The sequence below is a fragment of the Phyllobates terribilis genome, unplaced genomic scaffold (assembly GCF_046119375.1).
Source record: "Phyllobates terribilis strain yellow unplaced genomic scaffold, ASM4611937v1 Scaffold_1__5_contigs__length_1240528914, whole genome shotgun sequence".
Taxonomy (NCBI): Eukaryota; Metazoa; Chordata; class Amphibia; order Anura; family Dendrobatidae; genus Phyllobates; species Phyllobates terribilis.
In genome coordinates this window covers 566304955-566331179 of record NW_027362761.1, presented here as the reverse complement: position 1 = coordinate 566331179, position 26225 = coordinate 566304955, and the positions used below count along the sequence as shown (strand labels likewise).

At 43.7% G+C, this 26225-nt stretch overlaps 1 protein-coding gene across 1 annotated transcript in view; it reads left to right on the top strand.

Moving 5' to 3' along the window:
* LOC141271880 (O-acyltransferase like protein-like) overlaps positions 1-26225 on the top strand; it is a 93202-nt gene that overhangs the window by 13602 nt on the left and 53375 nt on the right. The window contains exons 2-6 of the mRNA XM_073682120.1: positions 2784-2923; positions 4469-4547; positions 6658-6796; positions 6886-7085; positions 13966-14136. Coding sequence (XP_073538221.1) covers positions 2784-2923; positions 4469-4547; positions 6658-6796; positions 6886-7085; positions 13966-14136 — 729 coding nt within the window. The remainder of the gene's footprint in view (positions 1-2783; positions 2924-4468; positions 4548-6657; positions 6797-6885; positions 7086-13965; positions 14137-26225) is intronic.

The window sequence follows — 26225 nt, the reverse complement described above, 5'->3', positions numbered from 1 at the left end:
GTCATCAGGATCGCTTCCACTTCCAGCTCATTTTGTGTCTCGCCGGGTTACGAGCTCTCGGTGATTTCTATCATCTATCTGAGCCGTAATATTTCCCTTTCTCTGTTTCCTCTTAGAAATCACAGATAACCGGAGGTCGTCTTTTTATCATCTCTTTTAGAACATTTTCAAAGAACAGTAGAATCGGTCGTAGGAGTTTGTACGAGTCTCATCGGGATTCCCAGAATTATAGCCGTCGGCAAACAGTTTAGACCGAGATATTCTTGTGTTAAAACTCATGTTTCACTCAATTTGTTTCACTACGTGACAATGTGGGAAAATCACGGTAGTTTTTCTTCGGGAACTACTGTAAAAACTGAAGGATACATATCATTTTTTATTTATTTTTCCTAGGGTGCATCCACCTATGAGTCAGTTATCACAAGCGTTACATACGGTGTCTGCACAGCAACATAAAAAACTTTACAGCGGATCGGTCACCAAATTTCACAATATAAACGGCATACAATATATTATTAAATAGATCTCTTAAAGGAAATCAGTCAGCTGTTTTTTTTTGCAATGTAATAGAGCAGCATGATGTAGGGGCAGAGACCCTGATTCCAGTGATGTGTCACTTACTGGGCTTCTTGCTGTAGGTTTTAGTAAAATCAATGTTTTATCAGCAGGAGATTATCACTACAGGACTAGGTGTCTCCTGGTACAACCACGCCCCCACCACTGATTGGCAGCTTTTTGTCTATGCACGCTGTACACAGAAAGCAGCCAATCAGTGGTGTGTGGGCGGGGTTACACAAAGCTCAGCATTCAGAGAACTGCTAGATTCGCAACAGAGAAAACAGGGATTTTCTCAAAACTGGACCAAACAGCCCAGTAAGTGACACGTCACTGAAATCAGGGTCTCTACACCTACATCATGCTGCTCCCAGATTACATAGCAAAAACCCATTTCCATTTATTCTGATGTGGATTTTTTTAAATAAGTACTCCAATCTCACCAGGTTTATTGTACAATCCTAATGATAAAATTAGCATTTTAAGATAGACTCAAACATTCCTTATTTTTTTAATAAGAAGGGGAACTTTACAATTGATTTTCAATATAAGTATATCAGCTTCATTAGGATTAAGAGATAATTTTTTTAAAAAAAAAAGTATGCAGATTGTATTGAGAAATCTTTAAAGGGAATCTGTCAGTAGGATCAACTCTCCTAAGCCGTTTATATGGGCACACAGGTCATAGGAAGCTGCATAAGAGGCTACCCTGATATCTGTGATACGATATCTTATTCCCAAGAAATCCACGTTTTCTTAATATGTAAATGAGCTGTTAAGATCTATGGACCGGACATAGATCTCCCTGAGAATCTGCCTCCAGAGCTTATTGTATATGAAAGGAGGAGTTAGCAGTGTGAGTCATGAAAATCAGGAGAGCAGACTGTCGGTCATTACATGTCTCACACTGGTAACTCCCCCTTTCATTTAATATAAGCTCTGGAGGCAGATTCCCAGGGAGATCTATGTCTGGCCCAGAGATCTTCACAGCTCATTTACATTATAAGAAAATCATGGATTTCTCTGGAATAAAACATTGGATCGCAGATATCAAGCTATCTTTTTATTCAGTTTCCTATGACCTCGATGCCCATATAGACCCTTTAGCAGGGTTCATTCTACTCACAGATTCCCTTTAAAGTGAATGTTTACCATTTTTATGGAATTATATAATATTTCTGAATATATAGGGATAAAAATTAATTAGAACAGAATTTTATAACTTAAAGGGCTATTCCACACCATAAATATCTGATAGATTGGAGTCTGATAAATGTGAATTTTTAAAAAATATTAGACTTTTCTTTAATGTTAGAAGCCATTATACTCCCACTCACCCTGTTTCTTCACATATCCTTCTTCCACACTAAAGGAATGACCGCTTCTGGGTGTAGTTTTGCTAAACCCTGCTCTCTTTTGGACACCTATAAAAATGGAACAAGAATCTATTTTTGTCTCCTGAATTTTCTGGAGCAATTTACATTATTGCTGTTTTTATTATTTTATTGAAAATAAAATCAAATGCTGGAGACCGTTAAGATCAACTTTACACAATTCAAGATTTATACAAAATTCAGAAAGCTCCACTACATAGGATCCACCCTTCCCTAGACTTGAAGGGATTCCTGGGAGGTCTAGTCATAGTTTTGGTTTGGCCGAGACCTTCTTTTTCGCCACCGGTGGGTCAAGGAGTCTCCTAGAGGTTTTCTCCAACGTTGTCAGTGGAGCACCCTTTTTGTTATATCTTCTCACCTAGTCACTATTACTTAGGTACAATTCTTATTTTATGTTTTTACATTTCTAGTTAGTTTTCTTTTAGATGTTTTTGCTTCCAAGTCTTGAGATCCAGTATCCCCTCCAACATGATTTTCCTTTAATTTGACCCAATAATGGAGGTTGAGACCTTTGCCGAGTCTTCAATTTCTGCTTTTAATTTTGACTTGTTCCTGCTCCTTATGCATTGTTACTAAGACAGACCATTCTTGGAATCGTAAACCTCTCCCTCCTCCGAGGGAAACTTTAATAATTCCTTGCTGATGACTACTCAAAAGAAGATTAAATAATGTCTTAAAACCTTAATTAGACTATCGAAACCGCCAACGCAACTCCCTTAGATGCTGATTTTTCTTACTCTGATCTACCAGATTACTAGAGGATGTTCTTAGCTAACTATGAAGAATATATTTAACTACCAATTGACCAGACATCTATCTTGTCTTCTTTTACAGTGTACGATGCTTTAGGAAAGCAAGGAAGTGGTATAATCAATGGGAATGTGGACCGACTCGGATCTTACAGTGAATGTCTTTCTGTTCAAGCTCCTGGGAGGAAGTTTGAAGGAGAATACTGCAAGATGCACGTGGAACAGGTCTGGCTTGTTCAATAATAGTACTTCAGAGTGTTCATCACATCTGTGTCACCTTTCCTGAGCCCTTTGGGGTTTCTATCTGAATTCCCGGAATACTGAGTTCAGTTTTGCCCCCAATGGAGCCAATGTCTTCAATTAGGCAAAAGGAGTCCAAAACATAAAACTCTGGACTCCATTTGACATTCTTCCAGCTGGTGTCTGTCTTCATATCTGGACACAAGTGTAGAAAAGGCTATAGAGACCTTTGACATGAAAAAAAATGATTGTTACATATGTTTGTGGTTACCCACAGTTAATAAAATTGCAAAAATATCAGTCTGCAATTTTCATTTCTTACTCCCCAATTTGCAATTTTGCTGTCAGATCCAAGTTTCAGATTTTACTCTTGTGGAAGTATATTTCCCAGTAATATAGGAAGGATTTGAGCTCTGTGTGTCTCTCCCAATAATATAGGCTGGATATGAGCTCTGTCTCTCAGTAATATAGGCTGGATATGAGCTCTGTCTCTCAGTAATATAGGCTGGATGTGAGGTATGTGTGTCTCTCCCTGTAATATAGGCTGGATGTGAGGCCTGTGTGTCTCTCTCAGTAATAAAGACTGGATATGAGGTCTGTCTGTCTCTCCCAGTAATATCCAGTAATATAGACTGGATATGAGGTCTGTCTGTCTCTCCCAGTAATATAGGCTGGATGTGAGGTATGTGTGTCTCTCCCAGTGATATAGGCTGGATGTGAGGTCTGTGTGTCTCTCCCAGTGATATAGGCTGGATATGAGGTCTGTGTGTCTCTCCTAGTAATATAGGCTGGATGTGAGGTCTGTGTGTCTCTCCAAGTGATATAGGCTGGATATGAGGTCTGTGTGTCTCTCCCAGTAATATAGACTGGATGTGAGGTCTGTGTGCCTCTCCCAGTAATATAGGCTGGATGTGAGGTCGGTGCATCTCTCCCAGTAACATAGGCTGGATATGAGCTCTGTGTGTCTCTCCCAGTAATATAGGCTGGATGTGAGGTCTGTGCGTCTATCCCAGTAATATAGGCTGCATGTGAGCTCTGTGTGTGTATCTCAGTAATATAAGCTGGATGTGAGGTCTGTATCTTTCTCCCAGTAATACAGGTTGGATGTGAGGTCTGTGTGTCTCTCCCAGTAATATAGGCTGGATGTGAGCTCTATGTGTCTCCTCCAGTAATATAGGCTGGATATGAGCTCCCTGTGTCTCCTCCAGTAATATAGGCTGGTTGTGAGATCTGTGTGCCTCTTAGTAATTTAGGCTGGATGTGAGGTCCCCACTAGAGTGGATACACATTGTATTGGATGACAGCACTCGGGAGCCATTTATTTCTCAGATCTGCCATATTATCCCAATACTATTATTCTTCACATCTTTTCTTCTCCTAATATCATTACACTTGCTTTTAAATCTCCATATGTTTCAAATAAAACTACAGAAATAGCAAAAAAAGAATATAACCAATATGAGTCCTCTGTCTTTACCTCTTGATTTTAGATAACCTAACTCTTTTTCCTCCTTTGTAATTGTTTTAAAGGAAGGTGTAAAATTTGTCATTGGGATATGTGTTCCAGATTCCTGTAGCAGCAGAGACATTACAACAATGGCTTCTATGGGTAAGATGTAAAGTATAAAGATATCTATCTCTGTTAAACTGTTAATTATCCTTAGGGTGTATAAACATCATAAGATGGTCTCCCAATTGGGACATCCATGTATGACCCATAGCTTGCTAATGTGGCTTACCAGTGCCATCCATGCACTACATGGTCGACTATTCATTTGAGCAATGGCAGCTGATTGTTGGGGGTATATAAAGCCAAATCAACAGCTAGTCACTGGTTTACAGATCAACTAATACTTTTTTTTATAATTTAATTATTGATCAGTCTTTGCAAATTTATGTTTCTTGGAATATACTCATTATCTTATTTTGCTTCCTTCTCTCTCAAGCACCATGCTTAAAGTGCTGTTTTAACGGCCTGGTTTATGCTCTTTTACAAGCTGCTTTGAACTGCTGCTCTAGCAAGAATTCATATTCGAACACTATTTACAAACACTCTCCCTGTGTGGAGAGTGGAAGAGAGAACCTCAGCTGGAAAACGTTTGTAAATAGTACAGATTCTTGCTAGAGCAGCAGTTCAAAGTAGCTTGTAAAAAAGCATGAACTAGGCAGTTAAAACAGCACTTTCAGCACGGCATTTGGTAGAGAAGGAAACAACATACGGTAATGAAGTATATTACAAAGATTTATAACTTTGCAAAGGCTGATCCATAACAAAATAAAAAAGGTTGTTTCTCTTTAACTTTAGCGCTGTCGCCATCTTCGAGATTTCGCCTGAATCTGCCTATCAAAGATCGCAGCCAGGGGGGTCGTATCGCAACTCACCCACTGTTATCTTTGGAGCAAACATCTTTCTGCTGCCCCCTATCGTCTGGCCAATTATGCGATTGGCCGACGATTAACAGAGGAGGCCACAGGCTGTTTTCACTAACAGGCTGATTTTTGGGAAACTAACAGTGAGCGTATGGTATATACACCTCTAATTCCAACGCAGGGAATGTATATACCCCTGATATGGCCACTGCAAACTCCACGATAAACCAAGAAAGACCATTAGCTGCCACCACCAGTTGTTTTTTTATATACAGGCTGACCGGACGCCTGATTTCTGGGAACATATGGCTTTGGGGAGCAGTTTACAGAACAAAAGGAGCAGAACTATTCAATTTTATATACAAGGCAGTGTTTATAATAAATATACAAAATATTTTACAAAGGGGACAAAACAATACAGCATATAAAGTTGTTACATAAAATAAAAAGGAATAATGAAAGAAACTTACTAAAGTGCTCACAGAGATGAGTCAACTTAGCCAAAGGAGAGCACTTCGATTTGAGATGTTCAGTGAACGGGATTCATGCATACACTGATATGTATCAGGAACAAAGATCATAATTTGGCTTGAACTTTTATCATCATCTGAGTTACACCCACACACCCCTCTTGATGACCTCACATAGGCCTGATTGTGGATTGTTCTCAGCCTTACAGGATTTTATGAAATTTTCAACTTATGCGATAACTTCTCTCCATATGATCGCAGCAGTTCAAGATCGCCGCTATATTTTTATTGGGATTTTACCGTTACCTAGAGACCAAACATGACATAGTTGTTGTCATCGATTTGACCATTATCGATTTGTGGCCTATAGGCAGGGGTTACAGTTAGGAAAAAATCTGCATCTTCTTCCCCTATTATCCCTGAAGTCGAAAAGGTATGTCTCATCACTATCGGATTGATACAAACTTCGATATTCAACATTTTCTTCCGGAGACTTCAAGTCTAGGCTGGCTATTGTAAATATTACATTTTCGCTGGGGAACAAAGCTTCCGCAGGATGTACTTTCTGGAGAAACAATAGGCATCCTGCCTTAATTTCTTGTCCAATCTATAAACCTCTGTTTATGCACAAAAGACATCCTCGTTGGCACATGGCCTTCAAAAGGACCTCCCGCATTTTAATTAAGATTCTTCACTACACCAAAAGAGGTTGATAGATTGTAAGCTCTCTTTCCCACTGCAAATCAGTGAGAAAGGGGAGGAAGGAGGGAGGTGAATGCCCCACCTCACGAGTGGCTTCAGAGATTTTAATATTTCCTATGATACCACCCATTAATTATTTCAGAATTTTGAATCATCCTTTCATATTTATTTCAACAGATATCCTTAAATATAGGGGAACATCATTCTTGAAGCCTCTACCCAGCTTTGTAATTCAGAATGAAACCATTCCCACTGTGGCGGAGACGTTCTGCTCCCGCGGTCTGTTTCCTGCAGATACGTTTGCCATCATTTGTCTGTAAGTATGAGCCTCGTGTCCATCATGTGTTCTGTAAACTCCGGCTCGGTGACCATAACTCTGTCCTAATAACCCTTTGCTTTTGGCAGGTGCCTCAGCTGCTTGTTCATCATCTTGCCTATAATTGGCTCAATTTACACCGCCGTTCTCAACTTCAAAGCCTCATCGGCATTTGAGCAGTGCAAGACTATTATTTTACATCGGAAACAACAGGATCCGGAACGCGATAAGCCTGCAGCAAAATCCAATTTCCCATTGGAGGAGGAATACGGCAGCGAAAAGAAGCACAGTAATATCCCGAGATTACTATACATGCGGCTTAGTACATCACTTGAAATTGCGCAATTTATATAACCTTTCATTTACTTTCTGAAGTTGGAGGCAGTAGGATATAGAATATATCACCGGTACAAACCAACTAGAAAGAAGACATTAACTTTAGGCTGAGCACAGTGCACAGAGCTGGCACGATGAAACAGAAAATCCCATACATATTAGTATGGAGTCAATTTGCTACCGTATGGTGCGTCCATATAAAACCATACATTTACCAATAGGGGCACAAGCCTTGTAAATAAAAAAAATAAAATAAACCGAGGTCAGACCTGACATTGTTTTCCGAGATTTTCCATTTAGGAAGTTGTCGAAAAACTGATAAATAAGCCATGCTCAGTGTGACTTTGACATTCGACCCATTTTGGTTTCCGAGCCAAAGTCAGACGCAGGTGGACACTTGACTACTGCACTTTGATGTGCTTGTTGGACATCCCATTCCAAAACCATGGGGGTTGACTTGGAATGGAGCCCTCTTTTATGGTTGCAAAGCCTCCTCTTTTATGGGAAGAAAGCTCTAGATTTTGGAGGGTGTCTGTACGAATTTGTGTGCGTTCAGCCTAAAGAATAATTGTGAGGTCAGACCCTGGTGTTGGGGCCTCACAATCTGCGTTCCAATTCATCACAAAGGTGTTGGATGAGTTGAGGTCAAGACGTTAGTTCCTCCACACCAAACTTGCTACCCACTGGCCCAAATTCATCAAGACTGGTGTTTGATGAGTGGGCGTGTTAAAGTCTGACGCTCCCGCTTTATTAAGAGACGCACGCCTCATAATGAATCAGGACCGTCGGACAAGTGGCGTGCATCTCCATGTGCTCATCACTATAACTAGAACTGGAGTAAGATTTATGGAGTAGGAACTTCGCCGCACGTCATGAATTTGATGATCGGGGGTTGTCACGCCCCTGTAACAGCTTCACCCACTTTGTTAGAGCTGGACCAAAATAGTGTGAAAACATCGTAAGTTGCAAAATTTTAGCCCAAACTCTGGCAGACAGGAGACCTTGGGTCAGAGTTAACAGGTTCAACTTTACTGTGCAAATCGGTTACAACAGGGCTGCAGCATACAGATTAAGACAGAGTTCCTGTCACGGGTATGTCAGGGGTGACAGACAGTTGCCCTGAAATGGTTTGCAGGAGATCTCCACGTTTGGTAATACAGACAGCTTCCTAGATAGGAGGTTGTCTTTAGGACCCAGCGACTACCTCCCTCTGGCCTGGGTGTATATATACCTGGTCTCTCCAGGTGGGCGTCGCCGGTTATACTCATTTCTACTTGGTACTTGACTGAAGCAACATCACGTCCTCACTGGAGTCTTGAGGCCGTGTGCCCTGTTGGAGTTTCTTCTAAAGCTAAGTTCTTATTCCCCTGTGTTGTCTTCCCCTATTGTCTTTAGAGTGCTAGCGGAGGTTGACTAGTGCTCATCTCCTCCCCCCCAGCTTTAGCCTTACGCCAGGGATAGTAGAGTGAGGCATGTGATCAGCGACAGCTGCGGAGGCTGTATACGGACGTTAGGGGGAGACAGGGTGATGCTAGTCCAGATTAGGAGGTCACCTCTTCCCCCTTTCCCCAGTGTCTGGGCTCCCTTTCCCCTCTGTGTTGCACTCACACCTAGCGTGACAGTCCCTTCGTGGTGATGTTCCTTTTGTACTGTGTACTACTAGTCATTGTCTCCGTTCTGCCCGACCTGTTCTTAGCCAAACTTCTTCTGTTGACCCTAGGGACTTCTTAACGGAAATAACAGCTTCCCTGAGGCTCACTAACCTCCCCTTCTTCTGCGACCCAGCTGAGATCTTCCTCACAGGGGAGACAGGGGTATGACTCTCAATACCTCTTCTGGGCCTTAGGCCCAAGACTGTCCCAGCATCCAGACGAAGCTCCAGATATGCCCTCATGCTGTATGGAGATTTGGCACAGACATCATCCTTCCAGCTCTGCTGCATCTACTTCCTCAGGACCTGCTAGCATTGTGATGTCTAGCCTTGCTTCTCCACTCCACTCTCCCTCACTGACTAGTCTCCACTCCACCTTGAACTTGAACTACAGTAACTAACCCAGAAAAACCTTTTCTTTTCCTCTAACACCTAACAGCTAGTGGGCCAATCCCAGTTGTTAATTATCTACTCCCTGTGTAGTGTAAACTATATTCCTATGTTCTGTAGACCTCCCACATTCCCAGGGATGGTCCTAAGGCAAAACCTAGAGGAGAGCCTAGACAAAAAACTGGCCATAGGGATTAAATACAACCTTTTCATCACACACATCACACATCAATATCAATATATCAAATTAAAAACATCATCATGTCAGACCCCTTGTTGCCACAACGTCTTCATCATCCGTTCCACCTTCAGACACTCGTATAAAAGCTTTGATGAATCCAGCTTCATTTCTTTATGGGCTTTGCATTATGCCGTGGGCATAGTCATGGGGAATAGAAAAAAGGCCTTCACCAAACTGTTCCCACAATGTTGGAATCTACAATAGTGTAATTTTTTTTGCATGCTGCAGCATTTACCTTTCAGTGGATAGAAGTAGCTAAACCCTAAAAAAACAAAAAAACAAGACCCATACAATTCCTCATCTTACGCCACCAAATTGTACAGAAGGCACTGTGGATCCTGGTAGGTAGAGTTCTTCAGGCATCTGACAAACACCGATTTTTACAGCAGACGAGATAATGAGAATAGATTCCTCACTGTAGTGACAGGCCTTACACCACTCTTTCCAACAGGTGGCATCGTGCTTGGTGATGTAAGGCTTGTGTGCAGAAAACTCATGAAGCTTCTGAGGCACAGTTCCTGTGCTGATGTCCTTTCCATAGGCAAATTGGCACATGCTCTAGCAGTCTGCTCTTTGAGGTTGTTTGGTCTACCAGATTGTTGGTACAACTAGAGGCCTCAACTTCACAATTCTGAATGTAGTAGTAGGGAGACAGGCAGCTTTTCCTGCGCAGCTGGCGATGTCGTCCCACAAATGGATTCGAGAGAAGATTTTGGATAAAAAACAATTTTATTTTGTGGTGTAAAATCTTGGCGTTTCGAGGTTATCCAACCTCTTCTTCAGGATACAACCGCATGTGAATATTTTAGGTTAAGACCACACTAAAAGGGTTGTCTGTTGGCCGCCTTAGAGGCTGTTTGGAGTTTCCATTGCCGATTCCGTAATGTATGACCGGGCACAGCATGATGCACTTTTGGGAAACTCAATGAGACCATATTGTAAGTCAAAGGGGCTACTGCTCGTTTACGGTGTTGTGGCATCGGCTAGAAATAGAAACTACAAGGCAGATGTAAAAAGAGCCAAAGTGGGGTCCAACATTTGGTACCACCTCTTCTATTACTCAAAAGACACTTTTAGAGGATCGCAGGTCACAGAACACAGCTGTGGTCTCCGCAAATGATCACCTATCTAAATGGATGACAACGGTTAGATTGGTAGTGGTCCAATCTTTGAGACCCTCACTGATCATCAGAATGGGGGTCCTCAGTTATTCCCAAGCTGCGAGACTGCAGTCAGGAAGAGTTAATGGAGTGCTTTGTAAGTGCCATAGACTCCTCATTGGTTGAGGTTTTGCAACCGGGGAGAACAAGAAATACAAGTCCTTAATTCTGGTCATGAATGGTGGAAAAGTGATAATTTGTGTGGACCCTCTTTTAGTGGCGCACGTTCATTGGGGGCTTTGCAATGTTTTGGGTTGTTTTTGTTTTTTTGCATTGGGACCTGCAGAGAACATTTTGGCTCTGGCATCACTAAACAGGTGATTCCAACAGAGAAATCCTTTATTAGTTTGTTCCGTCCATTAAAAATTGTGCAAGCCGGAAAGGGTAAAATTCCTGTTTTGTTCAGGAGAACCCCTGTAGAGATCGGCTGTTCAAAAAGAACTGAACAAAGAGTAAGGTAAATTATAAGAACTAGAGAATTCCTCTGAGGGGCCGCATAAAACCTCCGCTCTGTGTAATGTGGTGAACAGGCGGAGGAGATGTAGAATTAGCAGGTTAATGACGGTAACAAATGTCCCCCGTGAGACGCGCTGCGGGCCGTGATATGAATTAATATCAGGCGGATTCATCCGGGGACTGCACAGGTGACGGAGAGCAAACAATCAATAGTTCATTAAATCAATTAGGAGAAAGTCATATATTCTGCTCCAGAGCTGGTAGACCTCTATGCTCAGCAATGGGGGTAATGGGCCGGGAAGGGGTAAAGGGCAGAGAGCTGCAAAACTAGCTTCTGTGATGTAAAGAAATGAATCAGCGACGGATGGTGCGTCAAGAAAAAAGCTCATAACTAGGACTCGTAACACCCACTCTAGTAATGGTAGACTTGAGTTGGGTTAACACATTGCAGTTCTTTAGCATTCTCTTCCAGTAGGGGGCGCTTAATGATATCATGCCAAAAGGTGTCGCTTCTGATCAGGTTTTCTCTTCGCTCCCATCACCGTTGAGTGACAATTTCTTGCATGTACCCAATCACACCTGACCTCCCCACTCCATACCTGGGATGACGGCGATGCTGCACCCCCATTGCTATGCTTGTATCAATATGTCTACTAGTGCATGTGTGGCACCCCAGGGGTCTGGTCTCCACAGTAACAGCAATGTTATGTCTGAGAGCAGGTGGGAGGTCTCTTGGTCAGGAATCCTATGCATGCCACACCTCCTGCCCAGTCCTGGGAGGGGAAGAACTTCCCCTATATAAACCTGGGGCTGAGGCAGGGTTAGAGAGTTGAGAGGGAGAGTTCAGCCAGGAGGGCTGACAGGGAGCTGTGGCTCCTGGGCCATGCCAGAAGTAGAGACAGAGAAGAGAAGCAGCTATGGGAAGAAACAACAGGAGCTCTGTGGGAGCAGTGTTACAAGGAGTCAGGGGCTGGCAGCTGCAGAGCTCGCCCTGACTGAGAAGATTTCTTACCGGACCCGGAGTCCGAGGCTGTGGGGACTAACTCCTATCCAGCAGCAGAAACCGACCGGCAGGGGATTTCAGGTCCTCTGGCCAAGAAACCCGAAGGCACGGTCACACGCGTGGGACCAGCACCGCCGTCGTGGAGCGGAAGCTACTAGAAGGCCCCGAGTCACCGACCATACGGGTGAGCACCACACGGTACACTCAGGGACGTGGGCTACTTATACCCGCCTCTAGCAAGGTAGCCAGAAGAGTACAGTTAGTTTGGGAGGCCTACAACTCCGCCTGGCCAGGGGAGATCCCATCTGCTCAAGGACTGACCAGGCCCCAATCGCTAGCCAGTACTCCGGGAGGGTCTATCTTTGTCACCAGTAAAGACCCTGAACTACACCGTACCGTCTCCGAGTGGTTCCTGCTACCCCCATCATCCACGTCAGCTGCCCTGAGGCCATACCCCTCCCGTTGGGGGTTATACTATCACGCTGCACAATCCTACCACCGGCCTCAGCGGTCTGCCCTGCAGCAGCAGCTCCTTAGCTGTACTCAACGGGTGGCGTAGTCGTCCAACATCTACTGCTGATACAGCGCCACTCAGTTTGACTCCCTGGGCACGGACCGGGTCACCGCCACGAGACTACAACCCTCAACAGATCCGGCTCCGGGTAAGCTCCCGCGTGCGCAACGCTGCGCGACACAGGCCCAGGGGTGCGTCACATGCTCAAAGGTGGGGGGCACCGATACCCCCGCACAGCATAGGTCCTGGCATTGTGCTATAAGGTAGCATGTGTCATCAGATGCTCTTCACGCCCAATGCAGTAGGTGGGCCCCTCACTTGGGCTGTCGCTTTATTTGGCAAAATTAGGACCACAGCCTTATGCCCATTCACGGGATGACCAAGAATAAGAAATAGGCCCCTTGCACCTCAAGAAGTGATTTACTTGTCCAAGGCTGCCATCTTTCTGGGGCTTTTCCAAAAGGGTATTGTTATGTCTGACCTGGTGAGGTGGCTCCTCGAAGCATTCAGACCAGAAGAGCAGTAGTAAAGCAGCATGGACCGACAACGTGGTTACAACAGGTTGGGCCAGTTTGAACTATGGAGGCTGTAATAATGGGATGGCAACTGGAGAGGTAAGAAGTAGTGACAAAGCAGAGCAGATCAGGAGTTGTAGTAGAGCCTAGTGATGTAGCAGTGCTGAGTATATCAGGAGGTGCTCAGTGGCTATAGCGAATAGTCCAGCAAAGTAGCAGAACTGGGAATGTCCAGAGACACACAGTGACAATGTAACAGAGCTCAGCGATGAGTAGGTCCAGGTATGCCATCAGTCACATTCTGGCAATGTAGCAGAGCCCAGTGATTTAGCAGAGCAAAGTATGTCAGAAGGTACGGAAAAGAGTCCAGGTAAAGTAGCAGAGCTGGAAATGTCCAGAGGTATGTAGTGACAATGTAGCAGAGCTCAGTGATTAGTAGGGCCAGGTGTGTCAGCAGGCATATTGTGGCAATGTAGCAGAACCCTGTGCAGAACCCAGAACAGCAGAGCTAAGTATGTCAGAAGATATTCAGTGGCCCAGGAGGTACGGGGGTCACTAACACCTCCAAAACATGTGGAATTGTGCATTATTATGAACTATTGGACTGCAAAGGGCCCATATATTGTTCTTGCACAGGGGCCTCTTCTGTCTGTGTCAGTCAGTGTTGGGAGATAATGAATTGCATGAATCATAATCCAACCCACTCACTTCTCTGTAATAGGGGTGAACATATTAATGTCCTACGTAAGATGGGTCAGCACTAGGGCTGATAAGGGGGTTAATAAGCCATTTAGGAGGCTTTTGGTTGTCGGTGCATGCTGGTGCTTGTAGTTTCTCAACAGCTAGAGAGTCGTACCAAGGTATTTTCACTACAGTATTTCATGGTTTCTCTCTCGTCTCCAGCTTGTACTGATCGAGTTCTGAAGAGTTTTGCAATACAAGAGAATTTCCCAGCTGTGATGACGGGGATACCCCAGAATCACGAGTACCCCGCTCTGAACGGCATCCGAGTCCTCAGTCTGTTGTGGATCATTTCTGGACATACAAGTCAGCTGGCCAGCGTCTTCAACATCGGTGAGTGTGAAGAGCCGAGCGCTGTATTCACTGGCAGCAAGTAATGGTCAAGAAAATGGTGAAAAATTTAAATACAAAGTTGCAAAACTTTCTTTTTCTTATACAGTACATTTATTTATTAGTATTTATTTTCATACAAAAAACTTCTATCAATTATCCTAAGCTGTTCTTGGGCAGGAGGAGGAAAGTACAATATTGTTTTATACAAAGTCCTGAAATCAGAACATTATTAAAAGTTATTTAGATCTGGTTATTGTGTTACAGGTATTTTTGAAACATTTTTTTTCCATATTATGAACTTAATTAAAAAACAAAATTAGTAATCATGTAATTCTCACACTGGCCACTGGGGCTGTTTGAGAATCATGCTTCCTGTCTTTTCAGGAACAGTTAGCAGCAGGCTCATTATCATCACAGACAGGATTACAATGACTGGTAACACCTCTATATACAGTGGATAACATAGGATACACCATTCACAATAGGTGATGTCACAGCTCACCTCCTCCTCCTCCTGTACAATGACTGATAACACCTCTATATACAGTAGATAACACAGGATCCACCATTTACAATAGGTGATGTCACAGCTCACCTCCTCCTCCTGTACAATGACTGATAACACCACTATATACAGTAGATAACACAGGATCCACCATTCACAATAGGTGATGTCACAGCTCACCTCGTCCTCCTGTACAATGACTGATAACACCACTATATACAGTAGATAACACAGGATCCACCATTCACAATAGGTGATGTCACAGCTCACCTCCTCCTCCTGTACAATGACTGATAACACCACTATATACAGTAGATAACACAGGATCCACCATTCACAATAGGTGATGTCACAGCTTACCTCCTTCTGTACAATGACTGATGACACCTCTATATACAGTATATAACACAGGATCCACCATTCACAATAGGTGATGTAACAGCTCACCTCCTCCTCCTGTACAATGACTGATAACACCTCTATATACAGTAGATAACACAGGATCTACCATTCACAATAGGTGATGTCACAGCTCACCTCCTCCCCCTCCTGTACAATGACAATTACAATCACAATTACGTTTGCACGCTCTCATTAGATGCTTCAGTACAAAAGACAGGTGCAGAGTCATTGTTGCTAATGTACATGTGGATTTCCTGAAACAACAGGAAATACGAGTCCGGAACAGCCCTAGTGGTCAGTGTTAAAATTGCAAGATTTCTCATTTTTATTTTTAGTACAGATTATGATTAGTGTTGAGCGATACCTTCCGATATCAGGAAATATCGTATCGGATTGGATCGGGCCGATACCCAAAAAGTATCGGATATCGCCGATTCCGATACCGGAAACCAATGCAAGTCAATGGGACACAAATATCGGAATGAAAATAAACCCTTTCTTTCCTTGTAGGTTAATTCTACATGAAGTAAAACAACTAAGAATAATGTAGAATGACATGAAAAGCCGGCAATTCATCAGTGGCATACACCGGTACCCGACAATTTACAACAGAAAGAATAGAGCTTCACACATAGATTAGATAGATAGAAACATGTCAGTCACATATATATGAAGTACAGTGACAGTGTTGCTTACTGTACTTGTCATTTAGTGTAAAGGATTTATTAAAAAAAATATTAGTGTTTTCGTGCACCGTCTCTTTAAGAAAGCCGGCCGGCAATTCAGCATCTGTACCCGACAATTTATAACAGAAAGAATAGAGAATCACACATAGATTAGATAGATAGAAACATGTCAGTCACATATATATGAAGTACAGTGACAGTGTTGATTACTGTACTTGTCATTTAGTGTTAAAATAAAGGATTTATTTAAAAAAAAATTGGCGTGGGGTTCCCCTTAATTTTAGGCTCTAGCGGAGGTTAAGCAGACAGCTGGGGCAAATGTTTGAAGCCTGGGAAGGGGGTAATACCCACGGAGCTTCCCAGGCTACTAATATCAGCCCCCAGCTGAATACCTAGCCTTTACTAGCTATTAAAATGGGGGAACCCCCCCAAAAAAATAACGTGGGGTCCCCCCTAATTTAATAGCTAGCACAGGCTAGGCAGACAGCTGGGGGCTGATATTAATAGCCCAGGAAGGGTGCCATGAATATTGGCCCCCTCCCAGGCTAGAAACACCAGCCGTCAGCCGCCCCAGAAATGGCGCATCCATAGGATGCGCCAATTCTGGCACTTAGCCTCGCTCTTCCACGCTGCCCTGGTGCGGTGGCAGGGGGTAATAGGGCTGGGGTTGATGTCAGCTTATAATGCCAGCTGACATCAAGCCCAGGTTAGTAATGGAGAGGCGTCTATAAGACACCCCCATTACTAACCCCATAGTCAAAGTTAAAAGAAAACACAAACACCCAGAATAAAGTCCTTTAATTGAAATAAAGACACAATTCTTTATTGTTCTAAATTAAACCATACTTACCATCACGCCCATTCCAGCTGAAGCCAACGATCTCCTGCAATAAAAGTAAAATAATAAAGCAACCTCATCCTTACCTTTCCATGGTTCCCAAGACAACTTCAGCTCTGCTACATCGAGATGACAGGCTGGACCGCAGCAGAAAGCTGCCATCCAGCCTGTCATCCCGCAGACACTGAGAAGCGCAGGCATGCTTGCGCTCCTCAGTGTCTCTCTGTGACGTCATCGAGATGAGCCGAGTTCATGTCCAATGAACTCAGCTCACCTCATGCACGTCACTGACAGCGTGGGAAAATTCTCACGCTGAAGTACTGAGTGTAGGAGAATTTTCCCACGCTGTCAGTGACGTACATGAGGTGAGCTGAGTTCATTGGACATGACCTCGGCTCATCTGGATGCCGTCACAGCCAGACACTGAGGAGTGGAAGTATGCCTGCGCTTCTCAGTGTCTGCGGGATGACAGGATGGATGGCAGCGTTCTGCTGCGGTCCAGCCTGTCATCTCGATGTAGCAGAGCTGAAGCTGTCGTGGGAGCCATGGAAAGGTAAGGATGATGTTGCTTTATTATTTTACTTTTATTGCAGGAGATCGTTGGCTTCAGCTGGAATGGGCGTGATGGTAAGTATGGTTTAATTTAGAACAATAAAGAATTGTGTGTTTATTTCAATTAAAGGACTTTTTTCTGGGTGTTGTGTTTTTTTAAATACTTTACTAGAAATTCATGGTGGTCATGTCTAATATTGGCGTGACCCCATGAATTTCGGGCTTAGGGCCAGCTGATAATGCCAAGCTGGCCTTAACCCCTTTATTACCCAGTGAGCCACCGCACCAGGGTCCTGGATGAGTTGGGTACAGCGCCAGAAGATGGCGCTTCTATGAACGCGCCATTTTCTGGGGCGGCTGCGGACTGCAATTTGCAGCGGGTGGGGCCCAGAAAGCTTGGGCCTCCCTGCGCTGCAGATTCCAGCCCCCAGCTGCCTAGTTGTATCTGGCTGGGCACAAAAATAGGGTGAAGCCCCACGCATTTTTTTTTTTAATTATTTCATGAAATTCATGGAATAATTAAGAAAAAAAGGGCTTCCCTATATTGTTGTGTCCAACCAGGTACAAATAGGCAGCTGGTGGTTGGGGGCAGCCCGTTCCTGCCTGCTGTACCTGGCTGGACACAAATATAGTGCGAAGCCCCACGTCAATTTTTTTTTAATTATTTCATGAAATAATTTTTTTAAAAAAGGGCTTCCCTATATTGTTGTGTCCGGCCAGGTACAAATAGGCAGCTGGTGGTTGGGGGCAGCCTGTTCCTGCCTGCTGTACCTGGCTGGACACAAATATAGGGCGAAGCCCCACGTCAATTTTTTTTAAAATAAATCCTTTATTTTAACACTAAATGACATTTGAGGAGTTAATAAAGATGCAGTCCCTAAATTATTATTTATTTTTTAATTAATTTTTCCCCAAACTTTTGACGTGGGCTTCGCCATATTTTTGTATGCCAGCCAGGTACAGCATCCAGCTTCTATGAACGCGCCATTTTCCGGGGTGGCTGCGGACTGCAATTTGCAGCGGGGGGGGGGGGGGGGCAGAAAGCTTGGGTCTCCCTGCGCTGCAGATTCCAGCCCCCAGCTGCCTAGTTGTACCTGGCTGGACACAAAAATAGGGCGAAGCTCCACGTTTTTTTTTTTTAAATTCATGAAATAATTAAGAAAAATTGATGTGGGGCTTCGCACTATATTTGTGTCCAGCCAGGTACAGCAGGCAGGAACGGGCTGCCCCCAACCACCAGCTGCCTATTTGTAGCTGGCCGGACACAACAATATAGGGAAGCCCTTTTTTTCTTAATTATTTCATGAATTTCATGAATTTAAAAAAAAAAAACGTGGAGCTTCGCCCTATTTTTGTGTCCAGCCAGGTACAACTAGGCAGCTGGGGGCTGGAATCTGCAGCGCAGGGAGGCCCAAGCTTTCTGAGCCCCCCCTGCTGCAAATTGCAGTCCGCAGCCGCCCCGGAAAATGGCGCGTTCATAGAAGCGCCATTTTCTGGCGCTGTACCCAACTCATCCAGGGCCCTGGTGCGGTGGCTCACTGGGTAATAAAGGGGTTAAGGCCAGCTTGGCATTATCAGCTGGCCCTAAGCCCGAAATTCATGGGGTCACGCCAATATTAGACATGACCACCATGAATTTCTAGTAAAGTATTTAAAAAAAACACAAACACCCAGAAAAAAGTCCTTTAATTGAAATAAACACACAATTCTTTATTGTTCTAAATTAAACCATACTTACCATCACGCCCATTCCAGCTGAAGCCAACGATCTCCTGCAATAAAAGAAAAATAATAAAGCAACCTCATCCTTACCTCTCCATGGTTCCCAGGACAGCTTCAGCTCTGCTACATCGAGATGACAGGCTGGACCGCAGCAGAACGCTGCCATCCAGCCTGTCATCCCGCAGACACTGAGAAGCGTAGGCATACTTCCACTCCTCAGTGTCTGGCTGTGACGGCATCCAGATGAGCCGACAATGAACTCGGCTCACCTCATGTACGTCACTGACAGCGTGGGAGAATTCTCCTGCACTCAGCGCTTCAGCGTGAGAATTTTCCCACGCTGTCAGTGACGTGCATGAGGTGAGGTCATGTCCAATGAACTCGGCGCACCTCATGCACGTCACTGACAGCGTGGGAAAATTCTCACGCTGAAGCGCTGAGTGCAGGAGAATTTTCCCACACTGTCAGTGACGTGCATGAGGTGAGCTGAGTTCATTGGACATGACCTCGGCTCATCTGGATGCCGTCACAGCGAGACACTGAGGAGCGCAAGCATGCCTGCGCTTCTCAGTGTCCGCGGGATGACAGGCTGGATGGCAGCGTTCTGCTGCGGTCCAGCCTGTCATCTCGATGTAGCAGAGCTGAAGCTGTCGTGGGAACCATGGAAAGGTAAGGATGAGGTTGCTTTATTATTTTACTTTTATTGCAGGAGATCGTTGGCTTCAGCTGGAATGGGCGTGATGGTAAGTATGGTTTAATTTAGAACAATAAAGAATTGTGTCTTTATTTCAATTAAAGGACTTTTTTCTGGGTGTTTGTGTTTTTTTTAAATACTTTACTAGAAATTCATGGTGGTCATGTCTAATATTGGCGTGACCCCATGAATTTCGGGCTTAGGGCCAGCTGATAATGCCAAGCTGGCCTTAACCCCTTTATTACCCAGTGAGCCACCGCACCAGGGCCCTGGATGAGTTGGGTACAGCGCCAGAAGATGGCGCTTCTATGAACGCGCCATTTTCCGGGGCGGCTGCGGACTGCAATTTGCAGCGGGTGGGGCCCAGAAAGCTTGGGCCTCCCTGCGCTGCGGATTCCAGCCCCCAGCTGCCTTGTTGTACCTGGCTGGACACAAAAATAGGGCGAAGCCCCACGTATTTTTTTCTTTAATTATTTCATGAAATTCATGGAATAATTAAGAAAAAAAGGGCTTCCCTATATTGTTGTGTCCGGCTAGGTACAAATAGGCAGCTGGTGGTTGGGGGCAGCCCGTTCCTGCCTGCTGTACCTGACTGGACACAAATATAGGGCGAAGCCCCACATAATTTTTTTTTAATTATTTCATGAATTTCCTGAAATAATTAAAAAAAAATTGACGTGGGGCTTTGCACTATATTTGGGTCCAGCCAGGTACAGCAGGCAAGAACGGGCTGCCCCCAACCACCAGCTGCCTATTTGTACCTGGTTGGACACAACAATATAGGGAAGCCCTTTTTTTCTTAATTATTCCATGAATTTCATGAAATAATTAAAAAAAAAAAAAAACGTGGAGCTTCTCCCTATTTTTGTGTCCAGCCAGGTACAACTAGGCAGCTGGGGGATGGAATCTGCAGCGCAGGGAGGCCCAAGCTTTCTGCCCCCCGCTGAAAATTGCAGTCCGCAGCCGCCCCGGAAAATGGCGCGTTCATAGAAGCTGGATGCTGTACCTGGCTGGCATACAAAAATATGGCGAAGCCCACGTCAAAAGTTTTGGGAAAAATTAATTAAAAAATAAATAATAATTTAGGGACTGCATCTTTATTAACTCCTCAAATGTCATTTAGTGTTAAAATAATGGATTTATTTAAAAAAAAAATGGCGTGGGATCCCCCATAATTTTAGTCTCTAGCGGAGGTTAAGCAGACGGCTGGGGCAGATGTTTGAAGCCTGGGAAGGGGGTAAAACCCACGGAGCTTCCCAGGCTACTAATATCAGCCCCCAGCTGAATGCCTAGCCTTTACTAGCTATTAAAATGGGGGACCCCCCCAAAAAAAATGACGTGGGGTCCCCCCTATTTTAATAGCTAGCAAAGGCTAGGCAGACAGCTGGGGGCTGATATTAATAGCCCAGGAAGGGTGCCATGAATATTGGCCCCCTCCCAGGCTAGAAACACCAGTCGTCAGCCGCCCCAGAAATGGCGCATCCATAGGATGCGCCAACTCTGGCACTTAGCCTCGCTCTTCCACGCTGCCCTGGTGCGGTGGCAGGGGGTAATAGTGGTGGGGTTCATGTCAGCGCCAGCTGCCATGAAGCCCAGGTTAGTAATGATGGGCGTCTATAAGACACCCCCATTACTAACCTACAAAGTGTTAAAAAGAAAAAACACACTACACCCAGAAAAAAATAATTTATTTGAAATAAAACACACAATTTTATTTAATTCTTAGTTTACTAAAAATAATAGTTACCTGTCCACGTTCCTGTGCTGATCTCCCATGCACAGCTGTCACATCTGGAGATGGTGACAGCTGTGCATGGCTGCTGTAAGCTCACACTGCCGGGAACACGTCCGCTCCCAGCAGCGTGAGCCCTGACTGAGGTCACCGGAGTGAATTCAGGCAGCGCAGCTCCGGAGACCTCCTTTACGGCACTGCTGTACCGTGGGAATTTCTCACGATACAGCAGGGCCGTAAAGGAGCTAACCGGAGCAGCGCTGCCTGAACTCCGGTGAACCCTTACGGCCCCGTCATTCTAGCGGTGGCAGCGGTTCAGAGCGGTCACATTCTATGTGGCTGCTCTGAACTGGAGATCTTCGTGGGACACTCGTGGACTACTACGGAGGGGTAAGGATAAGGTTGTGGTTTATTATTTTATATTTTATTACAGGAGATCGATGGCTTCAGGGAATTAGGTGTCTAGGTTAGTATAGGTGTAATTTTTTATTTTTTACTTTATTTTAGGTGGCGATCGGCGGGGACAGGTAATGTATAAACTAATTTATTGTAGGTAACCACTGGCCACCAATGACATGTATCTAACATTTATTGGGGACACAGTAGGGCAATTTAAATAGCAGGATCAGTCTGATGGGAACTACTGCTCCCATCGAGCTGATCCTGCTGGCAGGAGTGGACGGGGGACAGACATAGGCCGATGGGAGTAGTAGTGTCACATCGGCCTATGTCTGCCTGCACGCACACACCCACACAGACACCGCACACATCGCACAGACACCGCGCACACCCGCACACACACCCCGCACACACACTAATCATGACGGGTCTGGGAGGTGAGGTTGACCTGTGCGGCCGTGGGAAAGTTCATGTGAGTTCATGCAGTCAAGCATGAACTCACATGAACCCTCTGAGGGCAACGCGGCGACTTCAAATGAACAGCTGATCGGCATCACCTGATACCTCAGCTGTTCATTTGAAATAACCGGCGGGAAAGCGCAGCACAGAACGGGAAAGCCGGCGGTGAAGTCTTTTCACTGCCGGCTTCCCCGCCCGGGTCCTTCACTCCCCGCTCCTTGGAGCTGCGCTCCCCGCCCGGTCCTAACTTACGATCGGGATGGGAGGTGGCGAGGGGAGCGGAGGATCGGGGTGGGAGGCTGCGGGGAAGCAGTATGGGGCTGTGTGATTGTTTAAAAGCCGGCGGCTTTATACCGCCCGCCGGCTTTTAAACAATCAGGAGAATTCTCCCCCGCTGGGATGGCATTCTGATGACAGGCTGGATCGCGCTGCCATCCAACTTGTCATCCTTCACAGACACTGCAGAGCGCAGGCATTATGGGAACTTCCGATTCCGGTATCTGATATTGTAAAAGTATCGGAATTAAGTATCGGAATTCCGATACTGAAATATCGGGTATCGGCCGATATTCGCGGTATCGGAATGCTCAACACTAATTATGATATAGAAAAGAAAACATTACCAAAAATAAAAAAATACATTTAATGCAAAAACCTAATTCAAACAACAGGTCATTTTCTGAGGACACATCCCCTTTACGTCCTTCACCGCCGGGCCATTTTCCATTTTTTTTTCTTACTTTTTAGTTTTTTCCTCCCCTTCTTCCAAGAGCCATAACTTTTTTATTTTTCCATCAATATAGCTGTTTGAGGGCTTACTTTTTGCAGGACACTTTGTGCTTTTGAATAAAACCATTGATTCTCCACATAGTATACTGGAAAATGGGGAAAAAATTCAAAAAGTGGTGAAATTGCTAAAAAAAAGTGCAATTCCACAATTGTTTTTTATTTACCATGTTCACTAAATGTTAAAAAGGACCTGACAATATGATTCTCCAGGTCAGTACAATTATACAGATACCAAACAAGTATACAGTAGTTTTGTTTTTTTAATTACCATAAGTGGTGAAAAAAAATTTGGACTCTTGTATGAAAAATTTTTTTGCTTTTGTCGCCATTTTTTGAGACCTGTAGCGTCTCCATTTTTTGGGGTCTGGGGCAGGATGAGGGCTTATTTTTTGCGTCCTGAGTTGATGTTTTTATTGATACTATTTTGGAGTAAATACGATGTTTTGATTTGCCTCGTATTGCATTTGATAGCAATGGTGAGGCGGCCAAAAAAACATACTTCCGGTGTTCGGCTTTTTTTCTCGTTATGCTGTTTAACGATCGGATTAATTTATTTTATATTTTGATAGATCGGACATTTATGAATGCGACAATACCAAATATGTATACATTTTTTACTGTTTTATTTTCAATGGGGCAAAAAGGGGTTGATTTGAATTTTTGTGTTTTTGTTTTTAATGTTTTCATCTTTAACAACTTTTTTTGTTACTGAATGTAATAGTCCCCTTAGGAGACTTGAAGCTGCCATCGTCTGATTGCCCTTGCCACACATAGCAGGGCTTCAGCACTGATATATATAGCAGGAATCACGATCTCCTAGGAACGACGGCCACGAGCCGGCATTCACAGCAGTGTTGTAGTGACAACAATAGACCCTCGGCAGTCCTGACAAGTCATCGGTGCCCCGCGATCACGTCATGGGCGCCAATGGGAGCGTGGAATGACGGGCGCCGCTGTCAGCGCATGTTAAATGCTGCTGTTAGGGATTGACAGGCGGATAACTGCTCCATTCGCGGCTGTTAAAGGCGCATGATGTAAATAAAAAACTTTATAATATATCTCATTTGCTCCTTTCTCCTCCTGGACTGATCTTTCATTCTCAAACCAGAGGTAAAATCTGTGTTCAGTGAAGACAGGTTTTCCCATTACTGAGAAAGTAGATCACAGTTGGTGCTTATAAAGTTCTATGTAGGGGGAGGGGCTAGTGGAACACACAGACATTCTACTGCAAGTTCACAGGAAACGACCGTTATACGTTAAATATAAACATGTACAGAACAATCAGTCAGGACTGCAATTTTAAATTATTTGAATATTTAAAATATTTCAAATCTATTTTATACACATCTCCCACAAAATTATTCTGAAAACGTGTTTTGGAAATTTACATATCTACCTGAAAATAAATTCTTACAAATATACAGATCTTACATGGCAACTTTGATTAAAAAGTAAAAGGTATCAGCAAAACTCGCTAATAGAGCAATTTTGAAAAATAATTACACTGCACTAAAATCATTTTCTTGTGAAAATGGAGGAACGCTCTAAGCTTTATTTTTTTCATTTATGCTAATAGTAACATTTTGGAGAGTAGAATCTTTACAAGTCCTCTATTAATCTGTATAACGCTGTGGTGTCACTGTGGGGGCTTCATATCTGATGGTAGGTTTCCTTGAAGAAGTCTTTCTAGTCGCAGGTACCCTATTAAAAATTGCTCTCCACTGACCTGACAAAAAATAAAATATGTATGTATATATATGTACAGTATATACAGTATATATATATATATATATATATATATATATATATATATATATATACACACACACACACACACACACACACACACACACACACACACACACACACATATACACATAAACACAATACAGACAAAGCATCATCATTTGCTAAGATTTATAATAAATCCATTGCTGTAGACTGTAGAGAGCTCGTGTGCATTAAGACTAGAGAGGACCAGAACCAAAGCCTGGAGAGATATACAGAAAAATAATCTAGAAGTATAAATATTTAAATAATTCTGGACTACACAGAAATACGTATGCACATTGTATGGGTATGTTCACATGTAGCCGATACACAGTGGATTTTTTTATCCAGATTTGCTGGCAGAAAATATGAAGCGAATTACAGTAGCAGCGAAGTGGATGACATCTTAAAGGATTTGTCCAGGACTATTTTATTTTTTTTTTACTATGAGCCTAAAAACAAACATCGGATCGCACTCGGACCAATGTTAGTCTATGGGGCCGTGCACAAGTCCGATTTTTTACTTGGACCGGGTCGGTCCAAGGAAAAAAAAAAATCGCAGCATGTCTGAGTTGCATCCAATTATCGAATGACACTCAGCCATTCATATCTCTGCGCCTGTGGAAAAATTCAGAATGCACTCGGATGACATCTGAGCACAGGTCAATTTTCACGGACTGAGTGGAGAAATATTTTTTTTTATCACCTTACAAGAAAAACTCAGATCTGAGTGTAATTCGCACAATTGGACCGATATTCTCAGATGAGAAAAAAACTGCCCCTAATCTTAAAGTGAAATCTGCAGCAATGCCCAAACAAAACCGCATGTCAAAAGTGTGCATTGTTTCGCTCATATGTCCAAAGGATTTGTAACAGAAAGATCTGCTGCAATTTTGCCCCATGTGAATATACCTTTTATGTAGAGTGTATATACTCGCTTATATGGTGCTATTGTATTGCACTGAACTTTACAGTCATAATCATATATGATCATGATATGTATATTCTTAAACACACAGACACAAGCAGACAACATATACTCTCGTGTAAAAACAAATATTCAGTATTCATAAAAAATCATACACATACACACATTAATCTGAGTGTATATATTAATATAATAGGATGAAAGAAATAGATATGAGATATAGATAATAGACACATAGATAACAATTAAGACACATATATATATATATATATATATATATATATATATATATATATATATATAAATAGGCAGAGACAGAATGATAAATAGATATGTAAATAGATGAGAGAGAGACAGAAATATGTAGATACTAAACGGAGACAAGACAGATAACAGTCAGATGTAGACGGACACTGTATTGTTGGAAGCTGCTGATCACTCCCTGCCCCTGCCGATCACTCCCTGACCTGACTATCACTCCCTGCCCCTGACTATCACTCCCTGCCCCTGACTATCACTCCCTGCCCCTGACTATCACTCCCTGCCCCTGACTATCACTCCCTGCCCCTGACTATCACTCCTTGCCGATCACTCCCTGCCCCTGCCGATCACT